We start from the raw sequence: 12738 nt of genomic DNA, 5'->3' as shown, positions 1-12738 counted from the left end.
AGTCACCTGTTAACTGCGTTATGTGCCAATGTGTGACACCTGTAATATATACTTTACGAATATCTTGTTAAAAGTATAAAATTCAATAAAAACTTTTTCTCAAAAAAAAAAAAAAAAGAAAGAAGAAACAAGAAAGTCTGAGGTGCGTCCTTTCTTGTCAGAGCCGGGATCAACACAGCTAGTTCCCAGGAACAGAAGTCCTCCCCGGCCCCTACAAAAATCGACCTATGCCGCTGGGGTTCCACAGGCGGAGCTAGGCCCGGTGGGGACACGCCTTCGTAAGTTCAGCCACAAGTGGGTTCACTCCCTGTTAGGTCCCTGGGCAATAGATATTGTGTCTCAGGGATACAAGCTGGACTGTGAGAAAATGCCCCTCACCGACGGCCCTGCGGGCTTCCCCCCAAGAGAGGGAGCCAGTGTTAACTGCAATTCACAAATTGTATCTAACAGGTGGTGGTCAAGGGTCCCCTCCTTCAACAAGAGGGTGTTATTCTTCGACCATGTTGTAATCCCGAAACCAGACGGTTCGGTCAGACCCATATTGAATTAAAATTCCCTGAACATATACCTGAGAAGGTTCAAGTTCAAGATGGAATCGCTAAGAGCGGTCAGGGCAAGCCTAAAAAGGGGGAGACTTTATCGTGAATCGGGACATAAGGGATGCATACCTTCATGTCCCCATTTATCCACCTCATTAGGCGTACCTCAGAATTGCGGTACGGGATTGTCATAACCAAGGTAATGGCGGATATGATTGTGCTCCTGCGGAAGCAAGGTGTCACTATTATCACGTACTTGGATGATCTCCTCATAAAAGCGAGATCAGGAGAGCAGTTGCTGAACAGCGTATCACTTTCTCTGGAAGTGTAACGGCAACACGGCTGGATTCTATATATTCCAAAGTCGCAGTTGGTTCCTACAGCTCATCTGCCTCTCCTAGGCACGATCCTAGACACAGACCAGAAAAGGGTTTATCTCCCGATAGAGAGAGCTCAGGAGCTCATGACACTGGTCAGGAATCTATTAAAACCAAAACAGGTGTCAGTGCATCACTGCACTCGAGTCCTGGGAAGGATGGTGGCATCATACGAGGCCATCCCCTTAGGCAGGTTCCATGCAAGGACCTTCCAATGGGACTTACTGGACAAGTGGTCCGGATCACCTCTTCAGATGCATCGGTTAATCACCCTATCCCCCAGGGCCAGGGTGTCACTCCTGTGGTGGCTGCAGAGTGCTCACCTTCTCGAGGGCCGCAGATTAGGCAATCAGGACTGGATCCTGGTGACCACGGATGCAAGCCTCCGAGGGTGGGGGGCAGTTACACAGGGAAGAAATTTACAAGGTCTGTGGTCAAGTCAACAGACTTGCCTTCACATCAATATCCTGGAACTAAGGGCCGTATACAACGCCCTAAGTCAAGCGGAGATCCTGCTTCGCGACCAACCGGTTCTGATCCAGTCAGACCGCAGGGGTTCATGTAAACCGCCAAGGCGGCACAAGGAGCAGGGTGGCGAGGGTAGAAGCCACCAGAATTCTTCGCTGGGCGGAGAATCAAGTAAGTGCACTGTCAGCAGTGTTCATTCCGGGAGTGGACAACTGGGAAGCAGACTTCCTCAGCAGGCACGACCTCCACCCGGGAAAGTGGGGACTTCATCAGGAAGTCTTCACGCAGTTTGCAAATTGATAAGAACTGCCTCAGGTGGACTAGATGGCGTCCCACCTCAATAAAAAGCTAAAAAAGGTTTTAAGCCGGGTCAAGGGACCCTCAGGTGATAGCTGTGGTCGCACTAGTAACACCGTGGGTGTTCCATGCGGTCTATGTATTCCCTCCTCTTCCTCTCATACCCAAGGGCTGAGAATTGTAATAAAAGGAGGAGTGAGAACAATATTCTTTGCTCCGAATTGGCCAAGAAGGACTCGGTACCCGGAGCTGCAAGAAATGCTCTCAGAGGACTCAGGGCTTCTGCCTCTCAGACAGGACATGTTGCAACAGGGGCCCTGTCTGTTCCAAGACTTACCGCGGCTGCATTTGGCGGCATGGCGGTTGAACGCCGGATCCTAGCGGAAAAGGGCATTCCGGATGCAGTTATTCCTACGCTGATAAAGGCTAGGAAAGACGTGACAGCAAGACTTTTTCACTGTATATAGCGAAAATAGGTTGCTTGGTGTGAGGCCGGGAAGGCCCTACAGAGGAATTCCAGCGGGGTCGATTCCTGCACTTCCTACAGTCAGGAGTGACTATGGGCCTAAAATTAGGATCCATAAAGGTCAAGATTTCGGCCCTATCCATTTTCTCTCAAAAAGAACTGGCTTCACTGCCTGAAGTTCAGACGTTGTTCCGGGGGTGCTGCATATTCAGCCTCCTTTTGTGCCACCGGTGGCACCTTGGGATCTTAACGTTGTGTTGGATTTCCTGAAATCCCACTGGTTTGAGCCACTTAAGACCGTGGAGCTAAAATATCTCACGTGGAAAGTGGTCATGCTATTGGCCTTAGCTTCGGCTAGGCGTGTGTCAGAATTGCCGGTTTTGTCATGTAAAAGCCCTTATCTGATCTTCCATATGGACAGGGCAGAATTGAGGACCCGTTCCCAATTTCTCCCTAGGGTGGTATCATCATTTCATTTGAACCAGCCTATTGTGGTGCCTGCGGCTACTAGGCACTTGGAGGATTCCAAGTTGCTGGACGTAGTCCGGGTTTTGAAAATTTATGTTTCCAGAACGGCGGGAGTCAGAAAGTCTGACTCGCTGTTTATTCTGTATGCAGCCAACAAGGTTGGCGCTCCTGCTTCGAAGCAGACTATTGCTCGCTGGATCTATAGCACGATTCAGCTGGTTCACTCTGCGGCTAGATTGCCGCATCCAAAATCGGTGAAAGCCCATTCCACAAGGAGGGTGGGCTCTTCTTGGGCGGCTGCCCGAGGGGTCTCGGCTTTACAGCTTTGCCGAGCTGCTACTTGGTCGGGGTCAAACACGTTTGCTAAGTTCTACAAGTTTGATACCCTGGCTGAGGAGGACCTTGAGTTTGCTCATGCGGTGCTGCAGAGTCATCCGCACTCTCCCGCCCGTTTGGGAGCTTTGGTATAATCCCCATGGTCCTTACGGAGTTCCCAGCATCCACTAGGACGTCAGAGAAAATAAGAATTTACTCACCGGTAATTCTATTTCTCGTAGTACGTAGTGGATGCTGGGCGCCCGTCCCAAGTGCGGACTCTCTGCAATACATGTATATAGTTATTGCTTAACTAAAGGGTTATTGTTATGAGCCATCCGTTAAATGAGGCTCAGTTGTTGTTCATACTGTTAACTGGGTATGGTTATCACAAGTTGTACAGTGTGATTGGTGTGGCTGGTATGAGTCTTACCCTGGATTCCAAATCCTTTCCTTGTTGTGTCAGCTCTTCCGGGCACAGTTTCCCTAACTGAGGTCTGGAGGAGGGGCATAGAGGGAGGAGCCAGTGCACACCAGATAGTACCTAATCTTTCTTTTAGAGTGCCCAGTCTCCTGCGGAGCCGTCTATTCCCCATGGTCCTTACGGAGTTCCCAGCATCCACTACGGACTACGAGAAATAGAATTACCGGTGAGTAAATTCTTATTTTTATTCTTTATGGCAGGGTTCTGGGGTTGCAGTCTTCTATCCTTTTATGTTTATTGGGGGTCATTCCGAGTTGATCGCTAGCTGCTTTCGTTCGCAGCGTGGCAATTAGATCAAAAAGCGGCATTTCTGCGCATGCGTATGGTGCGCAGTGCGCACGCGCGACGTACTTTCACACAAAACTATGCAGTATAACACAAGGTCTAGCGACGCTTTTCAGTCGCACTGCTGATCGTTGAGTGATTGACAGGAAGTGGGTGTTTCTGGGTGGAAACGGACCGTTTTCGGGGAGTGTGTGTAAGAACGCAAGCGTGCCAGTTAAAAATGCAGGAGTGGCTGGGGAAACGGGGGAGTGGCTGGCCGAACGCAGGGCGTGTTTGTGACGTCAAAACAGGAACGAAACAGTCTGAAGTGATCGCAAGGTAGGAGTAGGTCTGCAGCTACTCTGAAACTACACAATTTTTTTTTGTAGCAGAACAGCGATCCTTTCGGTTGCACTTCTGCTAAGCTAAGATACACTCCCAGAGGGCGGCGGCTTAGCGTTTGAACAACTCGGAATGAGGGTCATTGTCCCACAGTTACAGATAACAGCACTTCTTGTTGGAGTGCTGATTTTATGTATTTCAGTATTGTTAAGTAAGATCATAGACTTACGTGTCCTCGTCATCAGATCTTGGTTCAAACCGCTCTTCATCCAAATCTTCATCCGCCTCCTCCAATACCTTCTGCTCTGAAGGCCATTCTTGGCGTTTTCCATCTAAGGAAGAAATATCATACAAATTACATTATGACATGCATAATGTAACACTACCGCGTCATCTGCAGCATCATAGCATCTGATGTGCAGCACATCAGATGGGCCGATGCAACCACACAATTCATCCTACGATGAATTGGGTGGATTTGAGAGTACTCATTATACAATGGTCATTGCGATCCGTCGCTGATCACAACATTGGGGGTTATTCAGAGTTGTTAGCAAAAAAAAAATAAATAAGAATTTACTTACCGATAATTCTATTTCTCATAGTCCGTAGTGGATGCTGGGAACTCCGTAAGGACCATGGGGAATAGCGGCTCCGCAGGAGACTGGGCACAAAAAGTAAAAGCTTTAGACTAGCTGGTGTGCACTGGCTCCTCCCCCTATGACCCTCCTCCAAGCCTCAGTTAAGATACTGTGCCCGGACGAGCGTACATAATAAGGAAGGATCTTGAATCCCGGGTAAGACTCATACCAGCCACACCAATCACACCGTACAACTTGTGATCTGAACCCAGTTAACAGTATGATAACCGTAGGAGCCTCTGAAAAGATGGCTTCCAACAATAAACAACCCGATTTGTTTGTAACAATAACTATATACAAGTATTGCAGACAATCCGCACTTGGGATGGGCGCCCAGCATCCACTACGGACTATGAGAAATAGAATTATCGGTAAGTAAATTCTTATTTTCTCTGACGTCCTAGTGGATGCTGGGAACTCCGTAAGGACCATGGGGATTATACCAAAGCTCCCAAACGGGCGAGAGAGTGCGGATGACTCTGCAGCACCGAATGAGAGAACTCCAGGTCCTCCTCAGCCAGGGTATCAAATTTGTAGAATTTAGCAAACGTGTTTGTCCCTGACCAAGTAGCTGCTCGGCAAAGTTGTAAAGCCGAGACCCCTCGGGCAGCCGCCCAAGATGAGCCCACCTTCCGTGTGGAATGGGCTTTTACAGATTTTGCCTGTGGCAGGCCTGCCACAGAATGTGCAAGTTGAATTGTACTACAAATCCAACGAGCAATCGTCTGCTTAGAAGCAGGAGCACCCAGCTTGTTGGGTGCATACAGTATAAACAGCGAGTCAGATTTTCTGACTCCAGCCGTCCTGGAAACATATATTTTCAGGGCCCTGACTACGTCCAGCAACTTGGAGTCCTCCAAGTCCCTAGTAGCCACAGGTACCACAATAGGTTGATTCATGTGAAACGCTGAAACCACCTTAGGGAGAAATTGAGGACGAGTCCTCAATTCCGCCCTATCCGAATGAAATATCAGGTAAGGGCTTTTATAAGATAAAGCCGCCAATTCTGATACGCGCCTGGCTGAAGCCAGGGCCAACAGCATTACCACTTTCCATGTGAGATATTTCAAATCCACTGTGGCAAGTGGTTCAAACCAATGTGATTTTAGGAACCCCAAAACTACATTGAGATCCCAAGGTGCCACTGGAGGCACAAAAGGAGGCTGTATATGCAGTACCCCTTTGACAAACGTCTGAACTTCAGGCACTGAAGCCAGTTCTTTCTGGAAGATCGACAGGGCCGAAATTTGAACCTTAATGGATCCTAATTTTAGGCCCATAGACAATCCTGCTTGCAGGAAATGTAGGAAACGACCCAGTTGAAATTCCTCCGTAGGGGCCTTCTTGGCCTCACACCACGCAACATATTTTCGCCAAATGCGATGATAATGTTTTGCAGTTACATCCTTCCTGGCCTTGATCAGGGTAGGGATGACTTCATCTGGAATGCCTTTTTCCTTTAGGATCCGGCGTTCAACCGCCATGCCGTCAAACGCAGCCGCGGTAAGTCTTTGAACAGACAAGGTCCCTGCTGGAGCAGGTCCTTCCTTAGAGGTAGTGGCCACGGGTCCTCCGTGAGCATCTCTTGCAGCTCCGGGTACCAAGTTCTTCTTGGCCAATCCGGAGCCACGAGTATCGTTCTTACTCCTCTCCTTCTTATGATTCTCAGTACTTTTGGTATGAGAGGAAGAGGAGGGAACACATATACCGACTGGAACACCCACGGAGTTACCAGAGCGTCCACCGCTATTGCCTGAGGGTCCCTTGACCTGGCGCAATATCTGTCCAGTTTCTTGTTGAGACGGGACGCCATCATGTCCACCTTTGGTTTTTCCCAACGGTTTACAATCACTTGGAAGACTTCTGGATGAAGTCCCCACTCCCCCGGGTGGAGGTCGTGTCTGCTGAGGAAGTCTGCTTCCCAGTTGTCCACTCCCGGAATGAACACTGCTGACAGTGCTATCACATGATTTTCCGCCCAGCGGAGAATCCTTGCAGCTTCTGCCATTGCCCTCCTGCTTCTTGTGCCGCCCTGTCTGTTTACGTGGGCGACAGCCGTGATGTTGTCCGACTGGATCAATACCGGTTGACCCTGAAGCAGAGGCCTTGCTTGACTTAGGGCATTGTAAATGGCCCTTAGCTCTAGGATATTTATGTGAAGAGACGTTTCCATGCTTGACCACAAGCCCTGGAAATTTCTTCCCTGTGTGACTGCTCCCCAGCCTCTCAGGCTGGCATCCGTGGTTACCAGCATCCAATCCTGAATGCCGAATCTGCGGCCCTCTAGAAGATGAGCCTTCTGTAACCACCACAGGAGAGATACCCTTGTCCTTGGAGATAGGGTTATCCGCTGATGCATCTGAAGATGCGATCCGGACCATTTGTCCAGCAGATCCCACTGAAAAGTTCTTGCATGGAATCTTCCGAATGGAATCGCTTCGTAAGAAGCCACCATTTTTCCCAGGACTCTCGTGCACTGATGCACTGACACTTGTCCTGGTTTTAGGAGGTTCCTGACTAGCTCGGATAACTCCCTGGCCTTCTCCTCCGGGAGAAACACCTTTTTCTGGACTGTGTCCAGAATCATCCCTAGGAACAGTAGACGTGTTGTTGGAATCAGCTGTGATTTTGGGATATTTAGAATCCACCCGTGCTGACGTAGCACTACCTGAGATAGTGCTACTCCGACCTCTAACTGTTCCCTTACCTTGCCCTTATCAGGAGATCGTCCAAGTAAGGGATAATTAATACGCCTTTTCTTCGAAGAAGAATCATCATTTCGGCCATTACCTTGGTAAAGACCCGTGGTGCCGTGGACAATCCAAACGGCAGCGTCTGAAACTGATAATGACAGTTTTGTATCACAAACCTGAGGTACCCTTGGTGAGAAGGGTAGATTGGGACATGGAGATAAGCATCCTTGATGTCTAGAGATACCATATAGTCCCCTTCTTCCAGGTTCGCTATCACTGCTCTGAGTGACTCCATCTTGAATTTGAACCTTTTTATGTAAGTGTTCAAAGATTTTAGATTTAAAATTGGTCTCACCGAGCCGTCCGGCTTCGGTACCACAAACAGCGTGGAATAATACCCCTTTCCCTGTTGTAGGAGGGGTACCTTGATTATCACCTGCTGGGAATACAGCTTGTGAATAGCTTCCAATACTGCCTCCCTGTCGGAGGGAGACGTAGGTAGAGCAGACTTCAGGAACCGGCGAGGGGGAGACGTCTCGAATTCCAATTTGTACCCCTGTGATACTACCTGCAGGATCCAGGGGTCCACTTGCGAGTGAGCCCACTGCGCGCTGAAATTCTTGAGACGGCCCCCCACCGTGCCCGAGTCTGCTTGCAGAGCCCCAGCGTCATGCTGAGGACTTGGCAGAAGCGGGGGAGGGCTTCTGCTCCTGGGAAGAGGCTGCATGGTGCAGTCTTTTTCCCCTTCCTCTGCCCCGGGGCAGGAACGAGCTGCCTTTTTCCCTCTTGCCCTTATAGGGACGAAAGGACTGGGTTTGAAAAGACGGTGTCTTTTTCTGCTGAGAGGTGACCTGGGGTAAAAAGGTGGATTTTCCAGCCGTTGCTGTGGCCACCAGGTCCGATAGACCGACCCCAAATAACTCCTCCCCTTTATACGGCAATACTTCCATATGTCGTTTGGAATCAGCATCACCTGACCACTGTCGCGTCCATAACGTTCTTCTGGCAGAAATGGACATCGCACTTACTCTAGATGCCAGGGTGCAAATATCCCTCTGTGCATCTCGCATATATAGTAATGCATCCTTTAAATGCTCTATAGTTAACAATATACTGTCCCTATCCAGGGTATCAATATTTTCAGTCAGGGAATCCGACCAAGCCACTCCAGCGCTGCACATCCAGGCTGAGGCGATCGCTGGTCGCAGTATAACACCGGTATGTGTGTATATACCTTTTAAGATATTTTCCAGCCTTCTATCAGCTGGTTCCTTGAGAGCGGCCGTGTCAGGAGACGGTAACGCCACTTGTTTTGATAAGCGTGTGAGCGCCTTATCTACCCTAGGGGGTGTTTCCCAACGTGCCCTAACCTCTGGCGGGAAAGGGTATAGTGCCAATAATTTATTAGAAATCAGCAGTTTTTTATCGGGGGAAACCCACGCTTTATCACACACCTCATATAATTCATCTGACTCAGGAAAAACCACTGGTAGTTTTTTCACACCCCACATAATACCCTTTTTTGTGGTACTTGTAGTGTCAGAAATGTGCAATGCCTCCTTCATTGCCGTGATCATGTAACGTGTGGCCCTACTGGACATTACGTTTGTCTCGTCACCGTCGACACTGGATTCAGTATCCGTGTCAGGGTCTGTGTCGACCATCTGAGGTAACGGGCGTTTTAGCGCCCCTGACGGTGTCTGAGACGCCTGAACAGGCACTAATTGATTTGTCGGCTGTCTCATGTCGTCAACAGTTTTTTGCAAAGTGCTGACATTGTCACGTAATTCTTTAATTACTACCATCCAGTCAGGTGTCGACTCCCTAGGGGGTGACATCACTAACACAGGCAATTGCTCTGCTTCCACATCATTTTCCTCCTCATACATGTCGACACAATCGTCCCGACACCCAGCACACACACAGGGAATGCTCTGATAGAGGACAGGACCCCACTAGCCCTTTGGGGAGACAGAGGGAGAGTTTGCCAGCACACACCAGAGCGCTATATATATACAGGGATAACCTTATATAAGTGTTACTCCCTGTTATAGCTGCTGTATTTATATATTAGCTGCCAATAGTGCCCCCCTCTCTGTTTTACCCTGTTTCTGTAGTGCAGGACTGCAGGGGAGAGTCAGGGAGCCGTCCTTCCAGCGGAGCTGTGAAAGAAAATGGCGCTTGTGTGCTGAGGAGAAAGGCTCCGCCCCCTTCACGGCGGCCTTTTCTCCCGCTTTTTTTTTTGGAAACTGGCAGGGGATAAATGCATCCATATAGCCCATGAGCTATATGTGATGCATTTTATTTAGCCATATAAGGTTTTTATATCATTTTTATTGCGTCTCAGGGCGCTCCCCCCCCAGCGCCCTGCACCCTCAGTGACCGGAGTGTGAAGTGTGCTGAGAGCAATGGCGCACAGCTGCAGTGCTGTGCGCTACCTTATTTGAAGACAGGAACGTCTTCTGCCGCCGCTTTCTCCGGACCTCTTCGCTCTTCTGGCTCTGTAAGGGGGCCGGCGGCGCGGCTCCGGGACCCATCCAGGCTGAACCTGTGATCGTCCCTCTGGAGCTAATGTCCAGTAGCCAAGAAGCCCAATCCACTCTGCAGTCAGGTGAGTTCGCTTCTTCTCCCCTTAGTCCCACGATGCAGTGAGCCTGTTGCCAGCAGGACTCACTGAAAATAAAAAACCTATTTAAACTTTTACTTCTAAGCAGCTCAGGAGAGCCACCTAGCTTGCACCCTTCTCGTTCGGGCACAAAAATCTAACTGAGGCTTGGAGGAGGGTCATAGGGGGAGGAGCCAGTGCACACCAGCTAGTCTAAAGCTTTTACTTTTTGTGCCCAGTCTCCTGCGGAGCCGCTATTCCCCATGGTCCTTACGGAGTTCCCAGCATCCACTAGGACGTCAGAGAAAAAAAGTTAGCAATTGGGCAAAACCATTTTGCTCTGCAGGTGGGACAGATGCAACATGTGCAGAGAGAGTTAGATTTGGGTGGGAAGTGTTCAAACTGAAATCTAAATTGCAGTGTAATAATAAAGCAGCCAGTATTTACCCTGCACAGTAACAATATAACCCACCCAAATCTAACTCTCTCTGCACATGTTACATCTGCCCCACCTGCAGTGCAACAAACATGGTTTTGCCCAATTGCTACATTTTTTGTTTGCTAATAATGAAGAACCCCTGTTGTCTAATATTACCCAGCTTAAGGGTTGATTCTCCTGTTGAAAGTGGCAGAAGAAATTCTGAATATATGTTCCACTTAGGTGTCCAGAGCACGGATTGGTCAATGCTGTCCACATACACAAGCCAAACTTGTCAAGGAGTTTTTAAAAAATAAATAAATCACCCACTGTGATTGTTGTTATCTACCAAGTTACAGGGGTCCAGTGCATAAAACCCCTGCTGTTTAGCACATCTGAGGGTAATTCACTTTATTGCTATATGTCAGGGGCCGGATTTAAAAAGAATATTTGAATTATGTATTCGAAAAATGAACAGAGCGATCTCCAACGTGTCCTATCCTTTTAGTATCTTGTATGGCTGTTTTCTATTTACTTGGTTGAATAGCTGATTTAATATGCACATTGCGTGTTCTAGGAAATTGGTGCAGTATAACAAACATATTTGAAAAAATGAATGCAGTAAGAAAATCTTAAAATTAATATTGGGTGACTAGACAAAAGCACAGATTTAGCACTATCGTGTCTGTGTAATACTGTATATTATCACTACTGAGCAAATAATTAATAATCGTTTCAGTATTACTGTGTAAAACATCCTTAAATTAAGTTGAATATACTCAGGACAACTGTGGCCGGAGCGTATTAGGTCTGTAAAACAAACATACTGTACTCGTGTGTCTAAAGGCCCGTACACACTGGCCGATATATTGCCGTTCTCTTGAACGGCCGATATATTGCGGGTCCGTCGGCCAGTGTGTACAGCCGATACGTCTCTGAACTCCATCGTTCACAGACGTATCGCATCGCCCCGCAGCACAGCCGACGGCCAATATATCTACTGATATATTGGCGCGTCGCTGTGTGTGTACGGCGGTCAGCCGACCGCCCGTACACATGCTGCAGCGGCCGGCGGTGACTGACAGCTGAACTGGGCAGCCGACCGCCGTACACACACAGCGACGCGCCAATATATCGGTAGATCCGTCCATAGATATATCTGCAGATCAATTGATCTGCAGATATATCTTTCCAGTGTGGACCCACCTTAAGAAACACTTTGTTTAACAGTTTTAGACTTGCCAACAACTTTATGTTATGAGTTGCAGCAGCAGCTCATCCCTGCTTGCTGATCTGGCCGTCTCCTAGCAACCTGGAGACTGGCTTCTGTGTGTTGCAGCACACCTGTTTGGGAGTGCTTCGTTACCCGACTTCAGCATATGGTTCTTGTTGAGTCAGGAGCCTGGGTGATGTGCAGCAGCACAGTTGCACTGAGTTAGTAATTAAAGGGGGCTTGTCTGTACTGAACCTTGTCATTGGTTAGTACTCCCTTTATATTCCCAGTCTGCCCATTACTCCCTGCTGGTCTTATAGGCCCTACACACTGGCCGATTTTCTGAAAGATATGAACGATCTTGTTCATAAATGAACGAGAACTCGTTCATATCTTTCAGTGTGGAGACTCCAGCGATGAACGATGCGCGTCCCCGCTCTCGTTCATCGCTGGTCTCCCGTCGGCTGTGCATGCAGGCCAATATGGACGATCTCGTCCATATTTGCCTGCACTTCAATGCAGCCGCGTGACGGGGGGAGTGAAGAAACTTCACTCCCCCCGTCACTGCCCCCCCGCCGCCGGGTCGGCCGTATCGGCCGTCGGACACCTCGGCGGCGCATCGGGAAATGTGTAGGGCCCCTTAGAGTTTCTGTTGCAGTGTGAGCCATTGCCTCTCAGCCTTAGCCACAGATTCTGAGTAATACATTTGTGTCCAGCCCCAGGACATTCTGTTACCTGTCCAGTTTGCTAAATCCTGTTCTATTACCAGTACTAGTCTTTTGTGTTCCCTTTCTGCCTCTCACATTATTGTTGTTTTGTTGGGTGTTATATGTTCTCTCCCAGCCCATAGGCAATCCACCTACTGGGAGAGTTCTGTGTTTCGTGTCTATTGTCCATTCCTCCACAACTGCTGCCTGGCTGTACCTTTATTGTCTGTATCTTGTCCCTCTGTGTGGGAGCCTAGCTTTGTGAGTTTACTATCTTTCTTTCCTCAGCTGCAGCTTTGCAGAATCCCTATTGTTTGTTTCTGCAATCGGTTCATTGTTTGCGTCTCTGTTCAATGTGCTATTAGTAGGTGTACTTTGTATTATCCATTACATATTAAACCGTAATCCCCTCCTGAGTACCTAGCACTCCTGCCACTGTCA

General features: G+C 48.7%; 1 protein-coding gene across 5 annotated transcripts in view; it reads right to left on the bottom strand.

Annotated features, from left to right (window-relative positions):
* The window catches only part of NEK5 (NIMA related kinase 5), a 129990-nt gene that overhangs the window by 20925 nt on the left and 96327 nt on the right, over positions 1-12738 (bottom strand). For all 5 annotated transcript variants that reach the window (XM_063951938.1, XM_063951937.1, XM_063951939.1 and 2 more), the window contains one exon: positions 4250-4352. In XM_063951938.1, the coding sequence (XP_063808008.1) occupies positions 4250-4352 (103 nt within the window). The remainder of the gene's footprint in view (positions 1-4249; positions 4353-12738) is intronic.

Source organism: Pseudophryne corroboree, chromosome 2 (genome assembly GCF_028390025.1).
Source record: "Pseudophryne corroboree isolate aPseCor3 chromosome 2, aPseCor3.hap2, whole genome shotgun sequence".
NCBI lineage: Eukaryota > Metazoa > Chordata > Amphibia > Anura > Myobatrachidae > Pseudophryne > Pseudophryne corroboree.
Note: the sequence above shows the minus strand (reverse complement) of the source record. Positions and strands in the feature narration are given on the sequence as shown.